Below are 27,769 nucleotides of genomic sequence, written 5' to 3'. Positions count from 1 at the left end.
TTTTTTTTTGGCAGGGTTTCTCTTTGTAGCTTTGGATCCTGTCCTGGAACTCACTCTGTAGCTCAGGATGGCCTTAAACTCACAGAGATCCGCTTGCCTCTGCCTCCCTAGTGCTGGGATTAAAGGCGTGCTCCATCACCGCTTGGCAACCTTTTATTTTTTATCGACAGACCACATTGCTTTCTATGGACAAACCATATTCTAGGTATCCATGCAACTCTTGCTAACAAGACCTAAGGTGGCAAGAATCAGTTTCCTATAGATCATTAATAATTGCAGAAATTGCAGCAAATTAATTTGTCTGTGGGTGACATTACACTGTAGACATGAACGAAGACAAGAACTCATGAATCAAGTGGTTCAGAACAAATGCCATTGTCGGCAGAACGGGTGTGGCATTGGGCATGGAGTCTGATCGTGGACCAGACACTACCCCTCCCCTCTCTCTATTCAGCAATGTCTTCGGGAAAAGGAGACGATGGTGCTCAACCTCAGATGCCTGGTAGGTTGACTCTTCCCATATGAACTCCAGCTGCTTGGCAGTGCTCAGAGAGTTACGCCAAGTGTACCACAGAACAAGAACATGGGGATCAACTAGTAATGTCTGTGGGGTGCTCCACATGGGAGAACAGCTGTGCCTGCTGCTCTATATACTGACTGGGCCTCTCTCAGGCCAAAGACTAAGGTCCTTCCAGCCCTGCGAATTCCATGTCTCTGTGTCTCATCTGACCCTTGGCTGTGGGCCTTTGAAGGCTTCTCTTTCTAGCTTGGCTGGCCCTGCCCCAGAAGACAGCACAGAAAAGGCAGGCGGCCAGGACAGCCTTGTCTCTTCTGCCAGATCCTTTTCCCTGAGTGTGCACAGCTCGGCCCCAGTTGCTGCCTCTTTCCTGGGCTGGCCCGAGCTGTAAAGACACAGGACCTAAAGCAGAGCTCCAGGGCCTGTGGGACAGAGGAGAAGTAGCTGGATTCAGACCTCTTCCACTGGTGTTCCACAGACACAGGCCGCCCATTTCCTGCATGGAATGACTGTTAGAGATGCAGGCCAGTACCCACAGGCACGTGGAATTTCAAGGACAAAGAGCAGAGCCCATGTTTTACGGATTTTTCATTCTCTTAACACTGAAAGACTTGTATGATAAGATAGACACCCTCCACAGTTGTGCCCAGCACTGACCAATTCTGCAGGCTGCCCACAGCCTCAGAGGGGAAGTCAAACTCAAGCAGGTCTTCCGGCCCCCGGAAATAAAGAGAGCAGACCAGGTCACCTCAGTTCATGCGTCACAGCCCACATCAAGGGGTCTGGCAAGTCAGAAGCCTTCAAGCTTTTTGTGTCTGCCTGCAGAGGCCTTTGTCTCTCTTAAGTCAGTAGTCTCAGCCCTGTCCCAGCCCTGCCTTCCTGAATCTACCATGGACTCCAGCGTTCCCTCTGGACTCAAACTCACCCCTCACATGGGCCCCACGAAGGCCACAGAGGCAATGGTTTCGGTGCCCAGGCTCTTCCGATGGCAGCCCCTACCATGACAGGCCAACCCTAACCCTGTTTCTCAGATGCTCTGACTTGCTCACAGTGTTATACCCTCTATGTCTCTGTCCCTGGCTGCTTCTCTTCACTATGGGTGGGACTGTCTACTCCCATCAGGTCCCAGTTGGCAAGTGATTGTCCTGGTTCTTAGACATTGGTATGACAAGGGCTGGGTTGCCTGATGCTAGGGTGTGGTCTTGTTTGCTTTCTATTGCTGTGATAAAACACTGACCGAAACCATCTTGGGGGAGGAAATGGCTTATCTGACTTACAGGTCCAGATTACAGCCCACCATTGAGGGAAGTCAGGGCAGGAACTAAACCAGGAGCAGAGGCAGAAGCCATGGAGGAAAGCTGCTCCTGGCTTGCTCAGCCTGCTGTCTTATATACCCCAGAACCACCTGCCTAGGGGTGGCATCACCCATAGTGAGTTGGGGCCTTGCATTAATCACTGATCAATAAAATGCTACATAGGCTTGTCTACAGGTCACTCTGATGGAGGCTGTGTGGGTTTGTTTTTTATTTTTTTGTTAATGAGAATGGCTCCTATAGGTTCATGTATTTGAATACTTGGTCCCCAGTTGGTGGAACCATTTGGGAAGGATTAGGAGGTGTGGCTTTGTTAGAGGAGGTGTGAAACTGATACAAAACTAACTTGCCGAAGGCATGAGCTTGCAAACCAGGTAGCCTGCAGAAAGAGTCCCGGTGACTGCTCCTGTCTTTGCCTTTCTCTGCACATGTATTTAAGTGGGGGTGAGAGCCTTAGCACTTTATATGCTGCTTCTAAGAGCTTGAGGCTGTGCTTCAGTGAAAACAAAGTCCGATAATGTTGGTACAATCGTTGATCCATCCATCTTATCCATCCATTATATTGATTCAGCTCTGCTACAGACCTGCTCATTCTAGGCTGATCACAATACTTTTGAAGTAAGCATTGCTGCTGGCAGACTCGAGAGATGGCTCCATTATTAAAGCGTGCACTGTTCTTGCAGTTTGTTCCAAGCACCCATACTGGGTGGCTCATAACCAGCTGTAACTCCAGTTCCAGGGAACCTGACACCTCTTTAGGTACCAGCACTCATATGTGCATATACCTACACATAGACACATGCCTATACACATAACTAGAAATAAACCATTAAAGCAAAGAGCAGCGGGCGTCCTGCACCCGCCCCAAAGAGACACCCAGAGGCATCACTAGACGTGGAGAAGGAAAGGAGAGGGCAGGGTTCAGCGACCCATGTACTGGCCAGGACTGAAGCTAAAAGCCTCAAAGGCACAGGATGAAAGTCCCCGTGGCAGGGACAAGCTCTGGGCACATGTGTTGAACATTTGTATCAGGACGATCTCAGGATACCTGTGCAGAGACAGAGAGAAAGGTGGCCACGAGGTGAACAGAGGGGACAGAAAGCTGGTGGTAGAGAGAGGGAGGACCTTCCAGGGCACCCAGCTGTCCTTTCTGATTTTGAATCGTCACATGACTACGCTATGGGTTGGGGATATACCAGAGGTGGCTGGAAACTCCAGGCAAGCCAAGTTCTCCTTAGGAGGAGTCACCATGTGTGGCTGAGCTGCACCATGCAGTCCCCACTCAGGGCTTGGCCCTCTTTGGGCTAAGCGTATCTGTAGTAGGCCGTTTTGTTTTAGAACCTACCTCAAGGAGATCTCTCTAGAATGCAGGTGTTTTCTGGGGCAGGATTCACAGTTGAGGAAAACGGGAAAAATCAAACAGTGAAGGTGTCACACCCTCATCCATGAAGATCCTCTCTCCTTTCCTATCTGTGTTTGGTGCTGAGGATGTCTATGGCCCAGGCCCAGTACAGAGCAGGGGTGGAGGAGAAAAAAGGAATAGCAGATAAAGACACATTGGCATTACAGGCAACTGGCAATATCCATCCATCCTTGACCTACAGAGAAAGCAACTTTAGATGCTGAACTTAGTACAAACACTGAAAGAATACAGAGCCATTAAAAAGTTCCCAAGGGACATTTAGCTGGCTGGAACATTGGGTAGTATAGCTTCTAACTTTAACTTATATCACAATTGTAGGCATGCATGCCCTTTGACCCCGCAGCTGAGGAGAGTCATCTTTGCAGATAGAGCTGCCACATGCAACATGATTTCTGAAACAACCAGTGTTCCCTGGAGCCACCAGGGCTTTGTCTACACAGGAGACACGGCTGGAAACAACCTCTGTGTCCATTGATAAGGGATCAGGAAAATGAAGGACAAACTATGCAACTGGAAAAAAAAAGAGGAGGCTGTGTACTGATATGGAAAGGGTGACCGGAAGTGGTTAGTGACCAAGGACAGAACAGTATGTCCTGAGTTTCTCTGTCGGACGGAGTGGCGGAGGTGTTGAGAATGGAGGAAGAGGATGCAGAGGGAAAGGCTGAAAAATCTGACTGGCGCTTGTAGGGATAACCATGAAGACAGACACAGCACCCCTCCCCCCAGAGTGGGAGAGGGGAACCTGGCCCTGGCTCTACATGGGGACGGCACTGGGCACCATGGTTTTCTTCACATCAAGACACAGAGATCTCTGTCTCCTTTATACTTTTCTGCACAGACTGTATTTCTATGTTTTATTAATACTAACTGTTGTTACCAGAAAGTAACAGTCTACGAAGACAGACAAATAGGGCTAAGAAGCCTCTGTCAGTAAAGAGTTGACCTCAAAGAATGGCAGACTCTGAGTTCTACCTCTAGAACCCACCTAAGAAGCTGGGCACAGCGGCACATGCTTGCAATCTCAGAGGTGGGAGATGGAGATGCCATCCCTGGAGCTCACTGGCCAGCTGGTTTAGCCCACTTGGTGAAATTTCAGACCAGTGAGAGACCCTGTCTCAAACCAAAAGCAGTAGCTCCCAAGCCCAAGGCTGTCCTTAGATCTCCACATACAGAGCACACATAGGTGATGTGTGCACACACAGACACACACACACACACACACACACCATACATAAACATACACACCACACATCACATGCAGACAGACATACAGACAGATACACACACACACACACACACACACACACACACACACACACACACACAGACACACACACACACACACACACACACACACACACACACACACACACACACAGTGAAAGAAAAAATAGCCAGACGTACTTGCTACTTTGCCTAACTGTGTTTTTTGTACGAAACAGAGCAGGATTGGGGTTGGGGCACTCAAAAGTCCAGCTCATTGCCTGGGAGCATCTTGGACACCCTGATGGTGCCAGGGGAAGACTGGGCCACCACTCCGCACACTTGAGGCCCTTTGCTTTCTCTGCGTTCCATCATCACAGAGTGGATCTGAAGTGTAGTGGAGTTAAGAAGTGAGGCCTGTGAGAGGTGACAGGCCACAAGGACCCAACCTCATCTGTGTAGTCATTCACTGGGGGACCATGGCTCTCTGAACTTTCTGGAAACGTGGCTTTACTTCACAAGTCGGTTTTCTCATGGCTGCTCGGCCATGGTGAGGCAGAAAACTCCTGCCACGATGCTCTGCCTGGACGCACAGACCCCAAAGCAACCAAGCCCAGTGACCAGGATGGTAACCTGAAACTGTGAGAGAGAACAAACCCTTTCTCCTTGAGTGAATCGTTAGGTATTTCATCCAAGCCAGCCAGAACACTCAGATCCCTCCTCTGGAGAGGAAAAAAAGGAGGGAAAATGTCCTCATATATCTACAGGGCCAGAGCCAGGGGTATCAGACAAGATTGTGTATGTGGGGCTGGACAAGTGCAGGAATGCTGTCTCCAGGACACCACAAAAGGATCAGTACAGAAGATGGGTGCAGAGGGCTCCAACTCATCCCAAGTGTTAGTTAGTGGCTGCTGGCTTTGCTAGCCTGTAGTGTAGCCAGTGCTGTCTCCTGGAAGCTAGGGTGATGGGGCAACTGGTAGACCTACACCGCCCAGTGTGGTCTTCACCGGCTTCACTTGGCGTGTGATAAGGTAACCGAGGCCAGCGGCTACCCCAGGGGATCCGGCACACCTGGACCTCTCCAACCATCTCTGAATGGAGAGGTGACTCAGAACAGAAGCTTGGCTTCCAGCAGCTGCCTCTCCTTGGGTCACTGCTAAGAATGAGAGGGTGCAGACAGGACACAGGTCGGACCCGCATCTTGCACAAACCATCAAAGCATCACGTCTCTCCAGTATCTGTGACACTGAGTCACCTGACACCCTCCCAAGCAGCGGTTATGGTCACATTTCCTCTACTGGGTATCAGGTATGCCATGTGTGCACCCCAGGCTGACTCACCTGCTGATTCTAAGGGGGTCACCTCCCAGGCAACCTCCAAAAGTCAAACAGCATTGCCTTCCCTGGCCCAGAACCCTGTCACTCTGTTACTCCCTGTTCATATGTGCCCTGCTACCCCAACAGATGTGACTTGTGACAGGTCTGAGTGTTCAAGCGCCAGGCTGAAAGAAGCTGAAGACACTGGCTGTCACAGACCCATGTCTGTGTGTTTCAGATGCTCAAGGCAAAATTTTACCCTGTAAAATGGTATGAGGAGATGGTACCTTTGGGAAGGGATTATATCATGAAGAGGGTGAAGCCTCGTGGGTGGATTTTTTTTTTTTTTTGCCTCATATAGAGGCCCAGAACACAGCTTGGTCCCCTTGCATGTGAGGACAGAGCCAGCAGCCTGTGAGAAACAGAAAATGGCCCCACTGATACCGAACCTGTTAGCACTTTGATTTTGGATTTTACAGCCTCCACCATGGTGAGAGGGAAACCACTGTTGTTTAAAAGGTGTCGGCTCTGGCATTTTGTCATAGCAGCAGGAGCTGGCAAGATCCTAGCTAGTGAACTTGAGGCAGGGTGAAGTACTGAGGTGCGGGAGAATGGGAACTGTAGGAAGACATTCCACACATCCGTTTCAAGTGCCTCTGAATTCCAAGGACAGAGTGTGGCCTGTAGGTGTCAAAGGTGAGACTAGCAAGTAGGGACCTGACATCCTTTCTGTGCCTTCCAACTTGGGTGTCACCTTGCAGTGGGGTTGGGGTGATGGGACCCAGGGCATTCCTGAATGGAGGGCATCAGGTGTTGAGCCTCAGGGGTGGCACAGGATACAGAAGGCTAAGCAGAGGCTCTGGCTGGGGCGGAGCTTCACTCTGGTTCCAACGCTATTGTCTCCTGGCCTGCCAAGAGGCACCAGAACTCCAGCCTTGGAAGATGGTGACAATAGGGAGAATTCTCAACAGTGCGGTCAGAAGTAGATCCTCAGGATGCAAGCTGGGGTTACCAGGGCACAGACAAGAGTGCCCAGAGTTCCTGCTCCTGTCCCAATGACACACAAATATCCATGATCTCAGGAATTCTTCTATTAGAGTCATAGAACAAAGCCACTTGCAGTGACTGCTGACCTCCTAAACTCAGACTTTAGTGGAGGTGAGAGAAGCCCCAGGAACCAGGCAGGGCCTAAGACAGTGTGTGCTTTTCTAGGCAGACTGCATATAAAGCAGACATTCCACAGCCTGGAGGCCTAGAACAGAGGGAGCTGGCAGGCTTATCCTCATAGGGTAGAGTCTTACTCCTGTAGCTACTGAGAGCCAATACTGAAGCCTGTTTTCAGGGCTTCTGGCCAGCCTGAAGTTCAGTTTTGTGCTGAGTGAACACACATCCTCCATTCATTACTAGCAAACACCACACGCCACGACATCACAGTTCACGCCCATCAGAAGTGTGCAAAGCCCACAGATCTTCTCCCAGGCACACCATGGCCTCCTGTGCTAGGGACAAGACCTTTCAGTGCTTCTGGGGCCATGTGGAACAAGAAAATGACCGCCATTGACAACAACAACAGGTACAATCAGAACACACCCAATGTGAAGGGTGTTCTGACAAGGACATCATCTGTCTATAACATGAGGCAGAGAGACCTTGGAAAGACACATGTCCACCTTGCCACCTGCCCTCTGATCAGAGGAGTGCTAGCTCTTGGCAGGCACTCTTAGAGAATTTCACATGAGTGCTAGCCAGCAGGCAGGTTTTCAAACAAAAGCCATGATGTATGAGGATCCACCGGAAATGTCCTCATGCTATGATACCAGCGGTAGCCATTATGAGCTTGGCTTCTACACAGGACCCTGGGGAAACCAAGACCTGTGTATGGTGGGGATTGGAGGGGTGAGGGTGGGGGTGGGAGGTGAGGGTAGGAGCTCTCCATACAGAGCCTGGCAGCAGCCTGCTCTCAGCTCCCAGTGGAGGCAGAGGATGCACTTGGGAGAAAAAGGGAGGACTGGCTAGTGGCAGCTGTCAGAGGGGGGCTGTCTTCCAAGAAACATGCACCCAGGCCTCTCATCCCACCATGAATGGAGGGGTCATGAGTCTTTGCGAAGTGTCACCGTGAGAGGGCTGTGAGGCCATTTAACTTTATTCTGCGACAAGCACATGGGACCTCTATTTCGGTGTTTCATTCACAGAGGAAGTGAAGACCAGAGAGGGCAAGCATCTATCCCAATCATTCAAAGCAAGTCAAAGTGGACTGTGGACACAGGAACTAGATACCAGTTTGTACAAGGCATAGAAACCCTATGAACTGGGTTACTGCCAGAAGGCTGAGTGACAGAGACATGAGCGTGAGGAACAGGAACCTTCACAAAAACACCTCATGGGACACCTCCTTTACGCTCAACACTGTTCAAACTGCTAACACGTATTAACTCACAAAATCCAATAACTCCGTGAGTTAGAAACAGTTATGACTTTACTTGTACAATGAGGAAACTGAGGCAGAAATGGGAAAGTATGTCCTGCCAGCTTTCTCTAGGCCCTGCTTCTCTGACCACAGTGTCCAGGCCTCACTGAGAGTACACTGAGCCACGGCTGCCCCGTGCCTGAGGAGTTGCCTGGAGAGGAGCCTAGGTAATAGCCCCCACCCCACCTAAGCCGTGCATACACAGCTCCTGTAAGGTCCCATGCACTCTCCCTTCTAAGGATACTTGCAGCAACCCCGCTGCACCCTGTATCCTCTGCTAAGTTCTGGTCCAGACCGTGAGCCTTGTTCAGTCTGTAGTAGCTTCCACAGCTGGGACCACCCACTCTCTTTATCTATCAGCTTGGACAGCCATGTGGGTTCCACGATGGAAATCTGGGCACAGACATCTGTGGTGCCTGCATTTGCGATTGCCCCAACTGGAAGCCACCGCCTGGGCTGTGAGGACCAGGATACACAAACCAGCATACCAACCCAGTGAGATCCCAAGTGAAAACAGGAAATACCTGCTAAGCCCCAAGGCTCAGAGGACCTCAAACTCATCCAGTTAGGAAGCTGCAGCCTGCTTACAGAGGGCACACTGGGTCCATTCCAGGGAATACTGAAGGACACCGAAGTGAGTGGTTACAGGCCTGGGTGGACCCATGGGAGCTGACATCCCTCACTCAGGGGGGTGCATGTCCCCCCAGCCCTGAAATATAAGCTCCTTCCAGCCCTGGCCACTGTCCCTCAGTTTCCTCTGGGCTGAGTATTATGTACCCTACATATATTAATTAGTGTTTTCTTTGGTTGGGGGTCCCCTGTGGCCCACAGAGTGCCTCTGTACAAGGATGAAGGAGCTCTTTGCTCTTCCCAGAAGCAGGCCGAGCCCATCCCACCTCCCACATAACTGTCAGGACGCTCAGCTCTGAGTAAAATGCAATTTCCTTCCCCCTCCCCCACTGGCACGCCCTCAGCCAGGCACATCTGAGCCAGTGAACAACCTGCGCCATGGCATGCAACAGTCTTGAGGAGGTATGACGCATCCCAGAGCACCAGTCAGACGTGAACCAGAATAAACAGCCAGAAGTTTCCAGAAGCTTCCAGAGAAGTCTAAAGCTCACATGCCTGCAATCTAGTCCTGGAGGGGTGGCCCCTCCTCTCTTTTTTTCTCCTTTCTGCCCCTACTGAGAACAGGGACTCACACATAGTTCTAAAATTCAGTTTAGTATTTCTGGGTATGGATGAAAGAAAACTCTGTTACTTGGAATAGAATTTGTATTAGAAAAAAGTAAAATTGCAGTGATTTAAACAAGATGAATGTGCTCCTCCCTCATCTGAGGAGTCGTGTGTGACTTTGGATAATTAGTCCACAGTGACTATGTTTGAGACCCTAACTATATTGTTATCCCACCCCACACAGCTTCTGCATTTTAGTTAACCTCAGAATCCAAGATGGCTGCCTCGGCTCCAGCTGTGATATCTGCATTTCAGCCAATAGGAAGCACAAATCCTTTCATTGTAAGGGCAAACTTCACTTCCTACTTACACCTCTCTGTCCTGAACTTAAAAATCAAATGACTATAACCTACTTGCAATAAAATTGCGAAACATTTGGCTTAAAAGTTCTATACACCTAAAAAGCAGGAGCCAACCATGAAGGCTTTCTTTACTCTCATAAAGGTCCTGGGATAGAGACCAGAACTACTCTCGAGGAAATCGAGAGTCCCTAAACCTTAGACCTGCACACATTTTCAGAGGTTTCATTCAACACAGAGTCTCGGGATGATGATGAACAGTCCACACAGGCAACGACTAAGCTGGCTCTGTTCATTACATGGACCATAACATAGGCAAGAGAGACGGCTCAGTGGGTAAGGTTCTTGGCACCAAGCTTGATGCCATGAGATCCACTCCCAGGACCTGTGAAGGAAGGAATGAACGGACTCCAGAAATTATCCTCTGATCTCCACTGTGCGCATGGCATACATACAAAATGTAATTTTACATTACATGGCACTATGATGGCTGACCAGCAACACATGTCCCTAGTACATGTAGGAACATGGAAGGAAGTAACCCTTGGGGCAAAAAGAGGAACACAAGTTATCACATATACACAGATTAAAATTATACAAATGCACATTTGATCAGGGTACAGATTAAGAGACAAATGTTTGCTTTCAATATCATTATTTTTGTTCATGAATTTTTGAAGTATATAATAAAAATTGCTTTTGAGGATCAATAGTATCCACACGTGTAACAGCATGTATGTGCACGCACAAGCATACACACATGTACACATGCACATGGAGTTCCCAATGGTCTCACAGTCCAGAGGGCCGAGAACACTGTCTCTGGTCACCATGACAACACTGTGGGAGCTGGGGTTGCAACCCCATCAGCCATGCGAGAGGAAAGAGGTGCTGTGGCAGGCTCAGCTGCAGCATCTTGCCTAGCACTGCTGAGCCCTGAGTGGAGGAACAGGCCCTGCTCATCACTATGGGAAATAAACCCCAAACTCTTTTACAAGTAGAAGCCCCTCCACGCCTTCACACACAACACCTTTTCCTGCTCTACACCAGACTCCTCAGGGCTCCACACACATGCCCTATTGGTACCAACTTTTCTACTTCAATCCAACTTCTAACTGAATTCCTTTCCCTGTATTCCTGATCTCAGCAGTTAATACACTCACCCTTGAAGACATGACCCCAGAGCTATGACTGCCAGTGCCCTCTCTGCTCACCACGCCAATGGCAGTACCCCCTCAGCACTTTTGTCTAGAGTACCTAGTACTTCAGCTCTGCGTATGCCTCTCTTCTGTTCCCTAGTGGATCTGGAAACATCTAGACGTCTAAGTGCTCAGTGAGTGGCTAAGTGATGGATGGATGGATGGATGGATGGATGGATGGATGGATGGATGGGCAGATAGATGGAGGGCCAGATGAACAGAGAGATGGATGAATGGATGGAGAGATGAACTGATCAATGAATCGGTGAGTGGAGAGAGGAATAGATGGATGAATGGACAGACAGGTGAGTGGATGGACAGATGGAACATAGATGGACTGGATTTCTGGCTAGATGGCTATAGGAAGGAGCAAGCAGAGGGTAGACAGGTGGCAGATGCTGGTTGGTGGTAGGAGGACAATGGGTGGATGGCGGATGGATCAACAGGTGGGAGACAGATGGCTAGCTGTCTGAATGACTGAGCGGGTTAGTGATGGATGAATAGAGAGGTGGCTGGAGGAGAATGGGTGAATGAGTGAACAGGAAGAATGCCTGAATATGCTTCAGAAGGGGGCTCTACTTAACATGCAGAGCAGGAAGATACAGGTATAACTGACAGTGTCCTCAAATGTCATCCTTAGAAGCTGACTTAATGTCCTAGACACATCCACATGGCCAGCCTCTGAGAGCTGAGAGGGAGGAGCCTGGGCAAAGAACTGGGTGAATCTTGTCTTGCTAGCTGATCCATCAGCCAGAGACCATCAGTCTGGATGAAATCAGGCTTGTTCTTTCCCCAGCCTCGGAGCCCCAGGGAGCCTACAGAGGAGGGCTTCCTAGTGCTAGAGGTCCTCCCTTCTGGGCTAGCCCACTCCACCCAGCCCTTGAGAAAACAGGCTCCTCCCATAGGCTCCAGCATCCCCACTGGATGTGAAGTGGCAAAGGCATCTCAAGTCTCATCTAGGGAAAAACAAGCTCTTGGCTTGTTTGAAGATCTCAGAGTCGGCAACAATAAGAGGCCAGCATTCCAGGGGGCAGCGTCTAATAGGACAGCCTATCTAAGGCCCACCCCTACCTCTCTCTCAAAGATTCTTTCCTTCCCAGGCCAGAAATAGAGGACCCTCAGTCCACCTGGCCCTGAATAGGAAGATGCAGTCTTGGCCCAGAGCCTGGGGCCAATGCTTTATAGGATGTGGCCTGAGCTCACTGTAGCTACCTCAGACACAGACAAGCCTGACCACAACCCTCTAGAGGTGGGCCGCTTTGTCTGAAAGGAACTAAAATTCTATCTCGGGCTGGTGCATTCTTTTAAATCTGCCGACAGAGTGGGAACATCCCAGGAATTGGTGAGAGAGCATGAGGGGCTCTGTGACCCTTTCTAAGTTTGTGATTATTGATTATCAGCCTTGTATCAGGTTTGGAGCAGCCCTCACAGGCTTCGATGTAGGGGAGAGGAACAGCCCCTGAGGTGGAAACCAAGGTTCTTCCAGATTCTTCCGTGAAAAGCTGAGTCTGACAGCCTGAGAGATACAGAGTTGAGAAAGCCCTCCCTCTGCCTTGTTGATATCTGCAGAAAGATTCTTCTGGCCTGTGCACCTCTCTCTCCTTCAAGGACACTCTCACACACTGAATGGAGATGGAAGACGCAGAGTCACTTTCTGGCCTCCCACACAGAGACTGGCTGACTGACGTGAAGAAGGCCTGAGAGTGCGGTGAGGAGAACTTACTCTGGCAGGCAGCCAGAGAACCCTTCCCAGGCAGGGTCTCCTCTGACCTCCATCCTTCCACCCTGTCTAAGGTTGACGTCACAGGCAACTTACACACCGTGTAGGCAACTGAAAGCTTTGGGATTTCCCTAATGTTCTTTTTCATTATTATTATTGATTTTTATTGAACTCTACATTTTTCTCTGCTCCCCTCCCCGCCTCTCCCCTCCCCTTCAACCCTCTCCCAAGGTGGCTGGGAGGTCTCTCGAACCAGCCTGATGCCAACCCTTCCTGGAGAAGCCCTCCCACCCACCCTCAGTCAAAGCCCCACTAGGAAACCACTGGCCTTGGTCACGGAAGCTCTCAGACTCAGCTCTTTTGCATGACCAGTTTTGTCAACTAAACCCCACAATATGAGAAAGCATTTCCCCTTAGCTGCTCGAACAGAGAGGTGGCCCAGAAGCCTCCTTTCCGAGTCTGCCTTTGTTTCTTAGGAAAGGGAATAGCATGTTCTAGACTATTCTATGGGTCAACTTTCTAGCCATCGGCAGGAGACCCATTCAGTGCCTGCCCTAAGGATGCACTCTAATCTTATTGCAGGACCCTATTCTTGCTGCCCATGGGCCAGCCCTGGAGGGAATTACTGGATATCCGTGGAGCAGCTGCTCAGAGATGAGCTATTTGGAGACCAGAGCTGCAGAGAATTGTTTATTAGGAAACCAATTCCCAAACTTGAGAGGGGACAGGACCCCAGGATGCCCATGAGCTCTGCAGATGATCTATATATATGCAAGCCCCTGCACAGTCTTCAGATCAAAGAAAGACAGGCTCCCCTCCAGCACCGCAACCCTCCCCAACAATAGTGCCTTTAAATTCTGAGTGTCTCTGAGTTCAGAGATCTGCAATTGAAGCCTTGTGAGGCAGCAGGGACCCCAGAACTTCCACCCCTGCCTATCTGTTTTCTAGGCTCAGGATGTTCCACTCTGCCCATCCCTGAGAGGGGCTCATAACATCCTGTCAGTAAGGACCATGGTGGAATGGGGCTCAGCTGGGTCCCCACACAAGGTCCTGGGTATCCAGCCCCCTCTGCCTTCCAGGCTGGGGACAGTGAAAAGACCTTGGGGTCTGCACTGCTTCGATGGGCCTTTTAGACAGGTAAGCACACACCTGATGGTGACAAGGGCTGGAGGGGCATGCTGCTCTCCCTGCCTGGCCCGAGAGTCCTCCCAGCAGCGGAAACAGCTGTCCTCTTTCTAACTGGCAACACTGTGCCACAGAAGAGAGGAGGAAAAGACACTACAGTTGTGGTTTTGATCCGTAGGTCCATCAGTCGAGACTTCCATGCTCCAGACCTCCCTTGGGGACAAAGTAGTGCAACTTCCTGATTCTAAGAATATAAGGCAAGTTCTGGGCAGGAGGTGCCTTGATAGAAAGGCCTAGAGTCGGTTGTCAGGTCTGCACTAACCCATGCTGGCTAATTTTGCGTCAGCTTGACTCAAGGTAGAGCCATCTTCGAAGAGGGAACCTCAGCAGAGAGAATGCCCCCACCAGATTGGCCTGTGCGGCATTTTCTTAATTGGTGATTGATGCCTGAAGGTGCAACTCCCTGTGGGCAGTTCCGATGGTCCTGGGCACTATAAAAAGGTAGACTGAGCAAGCCAGTAAGAGTATTCCTCCGTGGCTTCCACTTCCTGACCTGTCTTTGTTTTTGATGATGGACTGGGATGCAGATGTATAAGATGAAATAAAAACCTTTTCCTCCTCAAGTTGCTTTGGGGTCATGGTGTTCTTTCGCAATCATAGAAACCCTAACGAAATCATTCGTTAACTGGAAACAAGGTGACTCATAGACACCTATTCCTTCACTAATAAGGGGCTGATGGGGGGCACATAAGAATTTTAGGGGTTCTTCTAGATCCCCTTCCCTGAGCTTGGGTTCTTTCTGGGCACACGATTCTCTCAAACTCATGCCGTAGCTAGGAAGCCACTTCCATAGATCTGTATCTTTTCCATCTAACACCCCCTTCCCACCCCAGCCAATGTCTTCTTTTTCCAAAGTCACTGGAGAAACTACAGGGCCATTCACTTTTGGGGAGTGCAGGACCACCCTCCCTTACACCCTCCCTTCTGGGCCTGCCAAGGATTCCACTTCCAAGCCTTTCCCGGCTCCTCGCTTCTCCAAACCTGCTTCTCCCCTCTTCTTCATGGCTGCCTGCCAGTTCAGCTCATTTGTCACTGTCTAGTGACACGAACCAAGAGATGATTCACTGGCCATGACAGGTAGAACCTGGGGGAGGGCCCAAGGGAAGAAATGGCAGTCACTCTGAGACCCTGAGGGCCAGCTCTCACTCCCTCTGCAGACTAGTGGGAGGTGGAGAGGGTGGTAAGGGACCTGCCTCTGATCCACGTCCCCCTTCTGCTTCCCGCAGAGATTTTCTATAGGTGTTTCTACTTGTGATGTCTAGATTTTCTATAGGTGTTTCTACTTGTGATGTCTAGACTCCATCTGTGTCAGAATGTCACTGCTTGGTAACACCTTAAGTTTTCTGTCCAACCTGGGACCAGAACACGTAGGCGTCAAGAGAGAAAGGAAAGTTCAGGAGGGCTGCAGGGATGGGTATGCCTAGACTCCTCCATGCCATGCCAGCCGCATTTCTCCCCCACATCCCTGGTAAGAAAATCCTTCACTGCCCCAGGCCAGGATCTCTGTCAGGAGGTGGACCTGAGAACATCAGACCCTGAAAGCCAAGAAGTCAGAGAAGACAGCAGAGCTGTAGGAGCTGAGGCCCTGCTCAGGGGCTTCCCTGAGTCTCAGACCTCTGAGTCTCAGAGCCTAGAGAGACTAAGGACTGGTCAGCATGGCCTTAACAGGACCCCTGTATCATGTCAGGCCAAAGGCTAAGAGACCCAAGTTCACCTTCCTCTTTCAGGGTCTCTGTTTCCTCATTGCGACATTGAGGACAGATTGGGTCAGGGCCCACCCAATTTTTTCTAAGAAAGGAATTATTTTACAAATACAGTTTAAAATAAACCCATAAATCCTCAACACAGCAAACCTGGGAAAATGTATGGGGCACGCTTTCCACGGCAGGGAAGTGGGTGCCTGCCATGTCTCCCCTGGGCCTAGAAAACTTCTAGCTCTCCCAGGCTCCAAGGGGCACCATTATTCAATCTCCTAGGACTCCACACAGCTGGATGTGTGATCGTGAGCAGCTGTCTTCCACCAGCTCCGCCTCTGGAGTTGCCCCTTATGCCCTATTTCGTTAGTCTAATTTTATTCCATTAACAAAGCCTGCCACTCTTACTCCTCCTGCCTCAGTGGTCTATCAGGTCCATCCTGTTTACACCTGACTACCAGGCTACTGTTAAGGGGCCTCCCAGCTGCTGTCTGTCACCTTCTGTGCAAACCTCAGCTAGGTCCTGAGCACTCACCCAAGACTGCTTAACCCCTGCAAGACCCACTTTCTGTAGCCCTAGCTCCTGCTAACCACATCGCCCCACCCGTAGAATGCTCTAGATTGTCTTAGCCTCTGATGAATGTCCTCTCGTCCCAGTGACCTCCTCTGAACACCTGTCAGAACGCTCTGAGGGTTCCTCCTGCCCAACTTACGTCCTCTGAGGACACCGGTCAGGGTGCAGAGGGGTTGTGAACAGTCTTAAGTGTATCCCTCCCACAACAGTTGGTGGGGAAAAATGGCTGCCTCCAGCGTAGCTGGCAACCTCTCTGCATTTTCTCTTCTCCCAGCCAGCTGTTTCAAGAACGAACCGAATTTGCTTGTAAAGACCCTCAGTTCAGGAGTCAGAACTCAAGTGACATTATCCTAGCTGCTTGCAGGTAGCATTCCCCAGCTATCTGAATGCCTCCCACTCCAGAAAGGAGAGGGTTCTGGGCCAGTAGGGTGCAAAGAGACTCAAAAAGCTTTCCTGATGGCAGCAGGGCCTAGGGATACCTTGGGGTGAGAGGCCTCTGGGTTTTTAGATGTGTAGCTCAAGCCAGGGTGTGTTAGAAAGTACCCCCCAAGACTTAGAAGGAACCAACCCCTGAGCAGAGACCATTAGAAGCAGCTGTCAGTTAGAGGCTCACTTTGGTTTCTGTACACAGAGGGTAGCGGCTCTTGGTAGCAAGCCCTCTGCCAGTGGGGGTAGGAAATGACATTTTGAAAATGTTACCCTGAGGGCCCTGCCCCAAGTACGAGGCCACTTAGGAACCGTTCCCATGTAAAGAGTCTACAAAGTAACAAACATTTCCTGGGACAAATTCTGCTCAAGAGCGCTTAGCATGAACCAGGCACTGTCCTAAGCAAGTCAGAGAGTGGCCTAGCTCCTACACTGCCTATAAACAGAGGCTTATATACAACTCATCCAGGTGTTGGCGAGAAGGTTCAGTCGACATGAGGGCCTGAGTCTGCTTCTCCAGAACGCATATAACAGCAGGTGGGCAGACCTCTGTAGCTCCCTGGCCAGGTAGGCAAGATGAATCAGTGAGGTCCAGTGAGAAACTGTCTTAAAAAAATTGAGACCAAGAACGACTGAAAAAGACACATAACATCAGTGCTTGGCCTCCACACACACATGAGCGTCAGGTTCACACACACCAGCTCATACCCGTCTCTCCACACCACAATCCATCCACTCCAACCCTAGTGAAGGAGGATTTCCAGATGAGGCGGAGGTCAGAGCACTTTGTCCCAATCACCCAGTTGGCAAAAGGAAGGTCCCCACCCAACAGATGACAATGATCATAATAACTGTCGAGGACATCGCTGGCTGCGTAATGCTTTCGACTAACAACCCTAAAAACGGCCTGTGAAGAGTAGTGACAATTGCTTATCCTTGTAGGTAAACTGAGGCATGGATTAAATCACTGGAGCAGGCACGAACAAGGAAAAGCAGAAGGAAATGGGTCAGTCCAGGTCATCTTGGGGGTGGGGCTGGGGGTGGGGCTGGGGGTGGGGCGTGGAAGTAGATGAGGTCATAGCCTGGTTTCTCACCCTCCTTTTCTAGACGGCTTAACCTTCCCACCCAGGGTACAGCAGATACTCGCTTCCAGGAGTCCCTTCCCCATCAGAATTCCCAGTTCCCCAGCGAAGGAAGCATCAACACAGAATTTCCGGGCTGTGGCTGTAGCTGGGATGGGGGTAGGAAGAAGGACGCAGTCAGATCTACATGACTTAAGGGCCCCGACGGGCCACTCCCAGCCCCCCCTCCCCCAAGATCGGTACAGAATTCCTGTTCTACAGAGTGGAGACCCAAGGTCCTGGGAGATGAGGTCACAGACTTAAAACAGCCAGCCAGCCGCAAGACCAGGCCCGGGACTTTTAAATGAAAATACAAAAGTATGGCGCCCTAGATGCGCCCATCAGCCATGGCACCTCAGAGAGTCCTGGAAGGCTTTCACAGAAATCGCTTCCTACTCAGTTCCGCTTCAAAACGGACCCTTCCCGAGCTAATCTCTCGTGGGGGAGTGGGGGTAGGAAAGAGCAGGAAAGTAGCAGTTCCCAAGCCATTTAGTTTCACTCACTTAAGGATGAATCTGTGCCCTGGGATCCCGCCAACCATATGCACCCGAGCACCCTAGACCCTCCTCACACACCAGGCTTAGCAGAAGCAGAGGACAGTCCAAAGGTTACTGTCCCTGTCAATCCAGCCGGCTAGCAGAGGGGATCCCGGTGGCGCCTCAATCAGGGCTCCCTGGTGGGGGTCCTGAAGTTGTAGATGTCTTTGATCTACCATCCCACTCTCCTCCTAGCCCCAGGACAGGAGGGTGCAAGGGGGGTTGGGGCTCAGGCAGAACAGCGGTACACTGGGGTGCACGGGGCTGGCTGCGTCAGGACAACGAATGCTTGCATCCAAAGTTCAACCCGGGCAGGAGCCATGTCTACACAGACACACCGGGCTTGAACAAGTACAAATGCAGATATACTCTAACCAAATCCGCCCAGCAGCGGGGAATGCGCGCTGCTTTTCCAGTTAAAAAAAGTTTGAGTTCGAAAGTTTGGCCAAGTGCTGCACTCACCAGTGCCTCCCCCTTTCCCTGTAAATCCCACGTCTGGTCTCTACTGGGTCGGGGGTGGGGGGCTCCCATCTCAACACGACACTCAAACGTCCGCAGCCCAGGGTCCCTCTTGAGCAGCCAGGACTCTCGGTGACCAAGCAGAGCAAAGGTGCAGGGCGCGGACCACCTGGGGAGAGGCGGGCGCGGGCTGCCACTTACCCGGAGGGGTGGGCTCTCGCGGGCGCCTCGGCGCGTCGCATCGTGGGGCCCGCAGTTGGGGACGCGGCTCCGCCGGGCTCAGAGGCACGGCGACCTCCGCGTGGCGCTGGCGCTGTCCCTCGCCGAGGGTCGGGCCAAGCGCCGCCGCCAGCCGCGCGCCCAGTGGGGAAGCGCGGGGCCGCTGGCTTCCACTTCCTGGATCGCAGAGCGCGGGGCTCGCAGGAAGAGGCCGGCCCTGGTGGTCAAGGGCTTTTTGTCAGAAGCCATTCGGCGGCGGCGGCTTGCAGCCCGGAGCCCCCTGGGGAGCGCGGAAGCCGGGCCGCGCCCCTGGGGCCGGGCCTGGCGGCGGGCGGTGCCGGGGTCGAGGGCTGCGCGGGCTTGTCGCCTTGGCCCGCGCGGGGAGCCTGCGAGGGAAACTTACAGGAAAGTCTCCAAGTTGGCACCGGGCAGCGAGGCGCTCAGGGCCGGCAGGTGACAAGGCCCAGGGCACGACTGGGAGCTCCTCCATCCCAAAGGGAGCCACACAGCCTACCCTCAGCTCCCAAGGCCGGGCACCTCCTCCACATCCCTGACACTTAGCCGCTCCAGTCTTCCTTTGATGCTGCCCGTGTTGATAAGCGCACTGTTTAAAAGGGCAGATAGCATCTGTCAAGCCTGCCGTCTAAGGCACCTGTGCTAGGTACCACACCCAGAGGACGGCAGAGGAAGAAAACCTGCCAGCTTATGCAACAACGTCAAGGCTTGAGGCCTCTCCTTTAAGTGCCCAGCCACTCAAAAAATGTCTCCTGAGCCTGCGAAGCCCATGAGAACGGGTAACAGCAGACCTCAAAATACCACCTCGTCTGATTCATTCTCAGCCTGGGCACTATTTAGTCAACTGGGGACAGATATAAGTTTTGTGCTTGGGACTGTCTTGTGCATTATAGGAGTAAGTAACCAACGTCCATCCATATCCTTGGCTACTAGTTACCAGAGACATAACCCTGTCTTGTTACACACTTCTGCTAGAGTGTCTGCACACCCCTTACCTCTACTTCTCTGTTATCATTTCCTCCAAACCGGCCTGTGGAAGTGAGAGAAGCATGTTCACAGCCTTCTGCTGGGAATGGAACCAGAGGCAGTTGTTTTGGGAAGCAGTCTTGGTAGTTCCTCAAAAAGGTTACCCAGTATCCAGAGATCCTACCCTCAATTGCACATCCCAAAGGGGTTATTTCAGCTTTCAGTTCTAGGTTACAGCTCATCATTCTGGGGAAGTCAAGGCGGGGCAGGACTCCGTGTCGGGGATAGAGCTGCCCACAGTGGGCTGAGTCTTCCCACATCCATAACTTAATTAAGACACTCCCTCAACAGCCTGCTCACAGGCCAAGCTAATGTAGACAATCCCTTATGGAGACTCTCTTCTCAGAGATTCTAGGTTGTGTCAATTGCCAAAGCTATCCATCATGGTGTATCCAGTGAAAACCTTATACATGACTGTGTATACTAGCCTTATTTATTTTATCCAGGACTGGGGCAGGAGTTCAGTGGCAGAATGCTCACCTAGCATGTGTTTGTGAGGCCCTACATTCAGTCCCCAGCACAGAAAGAAATACAAACTACTCATAGAAGCCAGTATGTAGAAGCAATCAAACATGCATCAACCGATGAATGAGTACACCTGATAAATGATATTTAATCAGGGGATATAATTCAGCCACAAAAATGAATGGGGTCCCAACAAAATGGTGCTTCTACATGGATGGATCTTTTTTTTTTTTTTTTTAGTTTTTTGAGACAGGATTTCTCTGTAGCTTTGGAGCCTGTCCTGGAAGTAGCTATTATAGACCAGGCTGGCCTCAAACTCACAGAGATCCACCTGTCTCTGCCTCCCAAGTGCTGGGATTAAAGGCATGCACCACCACTGCCCAGCTACATGGGTGAATCTTGAAGACAATGCTAAGCGACAGAAGCCAGTCGCTAAACCCACATTCCATTTGTATGAAGTGTTCAGAATAGGCAATTTCACAGACACAGAAAATAAACTGGTGGTTTCTAGAAGCTGGGGGAAGAGGAGAGTGGAGAGCAGACTGGCAGTGGCTATGGTGGTTCTTTGGTGGGGATGAAAATGTTTTTAAATTGACTGTGGTGCCGGCTGCACAATTTTGTGGCTCTATGAAAACCATCAAATTATACACTTTGGCTGGTTGAATTGCATCCCAATCAAACTAGTTTTTGTTTGTGAAAGGCACAAAAAGTGTGGTCTCCAGAAAGCCACCCCAGCTCATGCTACTTCCCCTTTCTGTAATCAGATTGCTGGCAACCTCCCTCTCAGACACCACCAGGCCCTGCAGGCTTCTCCAGGGCTAACTCACCCCTGGGCCACAGTCATCGCTTTTGCCATCTCCCTCAATAATTCCTGTAACTTCCTGTTTGGAAGCTGGACACAGACGTCAGCCATATGTTCCAATCCAACCCCAGGACTAGCTGGGCAGTGGTGGGTCCATCTGTCTCAGAACCTCCATTGCTCGTCTGTAATAGACGAGACACACATGAGGCCAGAAGAAAGCCACCCCCTTCCCCCCGGAAGGAATCTTTGGTTGTTGTTCCTCAAATAAGCAGGCAGGCCACTCTCAGGTGTCCTTGGACTTAGGTTGGTGGACCGTCCTATACAGCACCTGGCCGGGCCCTTCAGGCTGATTAGACACGCTTAGACCCCATAGGTTTTCTCGTGGGACACAGCTCTGACTCTGGACAAACCCGAAGAGCCTGAGTTCCACAGATCAGTCCCAGGCTTTCCTCCTGCCTCAAGAGAGGCCTCCTGAAGGCTGGCCGCTCACCAGACCTCTGTAGGCAGATGTTTTTGTCAGACTTAATATTAATTATGAAAACTTGGTCGATAACTTAGGAGCTCTTATAACTTAAATTACCTCTTTTTTTAAATCTATGTTCTTTTACGTGTCTCAGTTACCTTTTCTTTGTACTCCTCATGCTGCTTCCTATGTGTCTGGCTGATGACTTCACCTTTCTTCTCCCCAGAGTCCTCTCTGTCCCTGGAAGTCCCGCCTAACCACTTCCTGCCTAGCTATAGGCCATTCAGCTCTTTATTAACCCAATCAGAAGGCGCCTTGACAAAGACACATCTTCACAGTGTAAACAAATATTCCACAACAGACCCTGAAATGGCTGTGCCCTTCAGAGGTTCCTGGTAAACCTAGGGGAACAACCAGGAAGTAAACATGAGTTTCCTTCCTGACCCATTGTGACTATGGTGACTGGAAGCTGGAGGAGTGGACAAGGCAGCCCCTTGATCAGTCCTGTGGGTCCTTTGGTCTGTGTTGGGAGTGGGGGGAGATCAGAGCTTTGGACAGAGTAACCAAGGCACTGGACATGCTAGCGTGGCTGCTGTCAGATAACTGCCACTCAGGTGCCTCTGCTGATGTATGGGATAGAAGTGTCACCAGACGAGCCAGGTCAAAACACCCAACTGGAGAAACTGAAACAATGGCAGAGTGGCCTTCAGGATGTTTCATTCAGCAGAAAGAGGTCGGCAGGAAGCAGCTCTGTGGGTTCTCACCTTCTTCTGATGCCCGACAGTTTCCCCAACTTCCATTTCCTGAGGCTTTGGAGTATGGACGTGCTGTATTGCTAAACCAGCCCTGTGCCATGGGCATACAGAAACACAAACTTCTGCCCTGGCTGAGAAGGGTTTGAAGTGACATGTCACCAGGCTCTGCTGGGAGAAGCAGCAGCTGTCAGGAAGCACAAGGGGCTGACACACACATCTGTTTCTCTGAAGTAGAGTCTGGGCACATGCTGAGGGCTGCTTCTGCAGCCATATTCTTTTCTCGTGGGCAGTAGCTAAACGCTGCCAGGCTGGCAACTCATCTACAAGCTCAGCCAGGGAGGAGTCTGCTCCCAGGCAGGTGCGTGGACAGGACTGAGTTCCTTAAGGGGTTGAGGACCTCAGTCACCTCCCTCGGCTCCTCACACTCCTCAATGTGCTCAGACTGAGATGGCCACCAAGGGAGGGCTCTTGCACCAAAGCTGGGAAGTCTCCGTATTGCACGAACTAATCACAGAGGTGACATCTAGTCACAGAGGTGACGTCTTACCTTGTGTTGTCAGAGACCAACTCAGGTGTGTAACAGACCTGGAACAGCCAGCCATCTTTGGAAACTACCTGATGTGGCTGAATCCATATGTGAAGGAGCCAGGGTTAGGTGATACCATCAGCCACTGATATTTGATCCCTCTCCCTGCTCCACCTTGGGGTTGGCCTCTGTAAGGTTAGTTCTCCCATGACTCCAAGGTCGCTCCTGAGAACAATCAGGATCCGTGTCCTGCAGGAAGGGGAAAAACCTCCTGTTATGGACTGAAACTCCACGTGCAGTTAGACAGTGGTCGCATGCCTGCCCTCTGAATAGGATAATGCCAGACCCTGACGGGTCTTACTGCTAAGAAGCAATAGAACTTACACTTGGCCTGAGGGTTGTGTGTGTGTGTGTGTGTGTGTGTGTGTGTGTGTGCGCGCGTGTGTGTGACTTTTTCCTTGATCAAATCGGGGAGGGGCTGAAACGTGATTAAAAAGACGCTGACATTAGCCTAGAACTATGCAGGCTTCGTCACTTTCTCTTTCAGCGGTGTCACAGTTGGGTTCACACGAAGACACTGATCAATATGTTCAACGTCTTGCTAATAGTGGTGTCTAAAACTATTTTAAGTTACATTCATGTGTCTATTAGCTTCCTTACCTTGTGTGTTGGTGTGTGGGCACCTATGTGTGGCTGTGGGCATGCTTGCAGCACGGAGCATGTGTGGAGGTCAGAGCACAACTTCTGGGAGGTTGGTTTCCCCTTCTTCCACGCGGGCTCTAGGGACCAAACTTGGGTTGTCAAGTTTGGTGGCACGCACCTTTAACACAGTGAGTCACTTTGCTGCTCCGTGGTGGGAAATTTTGCAGGGCTGCTCACACATCTGGACTCACTAGGACATATGCTTAAGTACAGGATTATTATGGGCAGATGAGATTTCAAAGTGCTGACTTTAAAAGTGCCCTTTTGGCTGTTACGTTGTAAAAAGCAAAAAACCAAAACAATCACTTTTACATTGTTTTCCAAAAACTATTATCTGGTAACAGAGTGTCTGTGGGACCAGGGATGGAATTCTGACTTGTACCTTTGTGATTTCCCTTTGGTAGTCAACAAAAGTATGTTCATTTATAGTATTTGTGTCATTTATCAGTTGCTAAGAGGTTGTTACAGCTGCAAGAGGCTGACAAAAAAAAAACAAAACAAAAAAAAAAAACAACCAATCAGCAAGAACGACTTGTGGACATGCCGTCCTGAGTTTATTAGGAAGGGTATTGTGTAATTTATTATCATTAAAAATCAAAGCCCCGAATCACTGTTGTCATTCAACCTGCTGATAATGTTGCAAACATTAAGTGCAGAGAGTCAGTTTTCTGGAAGATTCTTTTCTTGCCCCTCCTGACAATGTAGGATAGCCACAGAGAAGCCTGGACAGACCCAGCCCTGCTTGAACACTAGCTGCTGGTCGCAGGCTCAGGCAGGCTCTCCCCTGCCGGCCTAGCTGGGCCTTCCTTTTGGCAGCCCTGAGAATGAGGGGATGGAAAGAGACTTTGTAACAGTGACCTCTGGGAAGCTGAGCTACATTTTTGACAAGAGGCCAGTGGTTACATATTAAGCGGCTCAGCTTCTCCAAGCTAGCTCATCTGCCAGAAGGCAAGCCAGGAGGTCAGGCTCATCCCAGAGAGCAGAGTTCCCACCTAGAGCCAGGCAAATGCAGTCCTGCTGTGTGCCCGGGACGAGGGAAGGGAGACAGATCTGAAAGACGGAGAACTATGGCAACTTGGGAAGAGACTATTTGGATAAAGTCAGACTGAAACCTCTTGCCAGCTGAAAGCCAGATTTCAGCACAGTTAACATTTCCTTCAGGCCATTCTCCCTTCCCATGCACAAGCCTGCCGTTTTCTAGGACTCTCCCAGCTACCCAGTTTATAGCAAAGGTGCATTCTAATCTCCTTTGCAGTCCTCGTGGCTCCTGCCTTTACCTTATTACGTTGTACTCTCATCTATGGCACCTTAGGAACAACCGATAACTCTATTTATCAAAACAGATAGATAAAAATAAAAATTTAAATAGAGACTATTTATTTAAGAAAGAGAGGGTCCCTTAAAAGCCCTTTAAGCAATGAAGTTCCAAGTCTCTAAAATCCTGTAGACAGTCACCACTAGAACATCTTATTTGAGAAACACACCTATGCTCTTGGGTGTGCCCTGCTTTTTCCCTGGGTGTTTTCTTCCTATTTTTTTTTTTAAAATAAACTTCAACTTTACTTAACAATGGCTCATTCTAGAATTCTTCCCTGTGGCAAAGTCAAGGATCCCTCGTTAACGGAGTGCAAGTTCCTAAAGCATGCTAGCTGCAGTCCTTGACTGTGTCCCCTGCTGGGGCCACGGACACAAGGACAAGGACACATGTGACAGGATTCGTTTCTCCTCCCTCAGGGTTTGTGTACTCAATCTGTAGCTCTTTCTCCCTCACCCATGCACCCCTGGGCTAGAGGCTCAGGGATACATGGCGGAAACATTGTATATATAATGTTCATTATCACTGAGGGATAAAAAAATCACCTCCAACATAACACCTTTAAACAATAACCCTCCCATTTTATATCATTTCTATGAATCAGGATGAATCTATGTCTTTTTTTTTTTTTTTAAGATGGTGTTGCTATGGAGCCCAAATTGGCTTTGAGTTTGAGGTCTTCTTTCCCCAGTTGTTCAAATGCTAGGATATGAGCCATCAACCACCAGATCCTTGCTTGACTAAAAACTTGGGAGTAGCCCAACTGGTTGGTTCTGACTCAAGGTTGCTCATGAGGTTGTAGCCAAGATGAAGTCAGGTAGCCATTTAGGACTCTGGGGAAGAGGAAGTAGCCTAGAAGGATGCTGGGTACCAAGGAGCACATTGAACTTTCTTATCTATATGAACAAGAATCAAACTCTCACCTCGTTTCCATCATGGTTTCTTAGAGTAAAAAGAAACTCTTTTTGTTTGTTTAGGCAGGGTCTCCCTATATCCTCCATGCTGACCTGGAACTCATAATCCCCCTGCCTCAGCGGCCCTATAATTCCTGAGGTTATAGGCAGGTGCCATCACATAAACCTTGGAGTAGGTTTCAAATGGAGCATCTTTGGGGGGTAGACCAGCATATGGAAAGACCTAGAAACAGTACCCTACCTCCATCTTTAGCTAGAGATGAGAAAAAAATGAATTACAGCCTGCAATAGCTTGAGTGCCCATGGTGGAAACTTCTGGAATTATTAGTTTTTCTCACAGGCCTTTCCCCCTAGAGTCTAGGGCAGGGAGCCTTGTGTCTTCGAGGAGCTGGTTGTTTCTTAACTGCTTGGGGGAGGCAGTGATTGCTTGTTTTTCACTCTGTGGAATTGATTAGTGTCCAGCTCATTCTCCTTCGGGAGAATATCTACCTTCTCTGTGAATCACTGTGGTGTCCTCAGGTCATCTTCTACATGAACCAGGGAGGCTTCTGTGAAGCTGTGACTGACAGTAAGCTGGGCATGATGAAGAGACACTTAGTCCTACCTGGTGGTCACCAGGCCATGGTCCCAGCCTGGGCTTCTGCTATTCTCTCTGTTGAGACCCCTGGTCCTCAGGTAAAAGTATCCTCAAATGGGGAGTCACTCTCCTGGGTGCTGCTGAGGGCATGTGGTTGCTAGGAGACAGAAGCTTTCTCTGCTTCAGACCACCGGGTCCAGCCTCTGTTCCATTCTTTTCATCCCCACTGTGTGGCCTTGGGCAAATTCCTTAAACTCCTGGGACCAACCTCCTCTTCTAAAAGGTGGGTGTCTAGGAGCCCAGCCCCAGCAGCTCGTGAGGAGTCTGTACGAGGAGGTTACTGCCTGCCAAGTAGCAGCATCGTGGCAAATGTGCTTTTTCATTTACTTCTTAAAATTTGGGGGGGTTATTTTTATTATGAGTGTATTTGCTTGCATGCATGTCTGTGTACAACACGTGTACCTGGTGCCCTCAGAGGTTGGAAAGGGGCCTCAGAACCCATGAGCTAGAGTTACAGGTGATGGTTGACTCCCAGGTGGGTGTTGGGAATCAAACCCAAGTCTTCTACAAGAGCATCAAGTGTTTTTTTTTGTTTGTTTTTTTTGTTTTTTTTTTTTTTTTGGTTTTTTGAGACAGGGTTTCTCTGTAGCTTTGGTGCCTGTCCCAGAACTAGCTCTTGTAGACCAGGCTGGCCTCGAACTCACAGAGATCCGCCTGTCTCTGCCTCCTGAGTGCTGGGATTAAAGGTGTGCGCCACCACCGCCCGGCTGCATCAAGTGTTCTTAACTGCTGAGTATTTCAGCCCATGCTTATTTAGTGACCACACGGACTAGCAGGTTTCATTCTGGTGCTTTCATAGATAAGTTGTTTAGGTTGATCCTTCCCTACTCCAATTACCCTTTCACCCCTTTCAACTTTCCACAAGTGCTCTATTACCCTTTCCACCTCCTCAACTCCCTTCCCCCTCTCTGGGGCCCCTACACACACCCATCCCACATAGATACTATATATGATAGATATAGCTATGGTGGTCCATGCCTTTAATACTGCACTTGGGAAGCAGAGGCAGGCAGATATCTTTGAGTTCAAGACTGATCTACATAGGGAGTTCCAAGACAGCCAGAATTATTAAGCGGCTCAGCTTCTCCAAGCCAGCTCATCTGCCAGAAGGCAAGCCAGGAGGTCAGGCTCATCCCAGAGAGCAGAGTCCCACCTAGAGCCAGGCAAATGCAGTCCTGTTGTGTGCCGGGGACGAGGGAAGGGACACAGATCTGAAAGACGGAGAACTATGGCAACTTGGGA

At 50.2% G+C, this 27,769-nt stretch overlaps 1 protein-coding gene across 1 annotated transcript in view; it reads right to left on the bottom strand.

The window, feature by feature from the left end:
* The window catches only part of Rin3 (Ras and Rab interactor 3), a 107,383-nt gene extending 88,208 nt beyond the window's left edge, over positions 1 to 19,175 (bottom strand). Inside the window, exon 1 of the mRNA XM_013346824.2 lies at positions 18,890 to 19,175. Within this exon, the coding sequence (XP_013202278.2) occupies positions 18,890 to 18,930 (41 nt within the window). The 5' untranslated portion in view covers positions 18,931 to 19,175. The remainder of the gene's footprint in view (positions 1 to 18,889) is intronic.
* Positions 19,176 to 27,769: the final 8,594 nt, after the last annotated feature.

The sequence above is a fragment of the Microtus ochrogaster genome, chromosome 1 (assembly GCF_000317375.1).
Source record: "Microtus ochrogaster isolate Prairie Vole_2 chromosome 1, MicOch1.0, whole genome shotgun sequence".
NCBI lineage: Eukaryota > Metazoa > Chordata > Mammalia > Rodentia > Cricetidae > Microtus > Microtus ochrogaster.
This window is presented reverse-complemented; position numbering and strand designations above follow the sequence as displayed.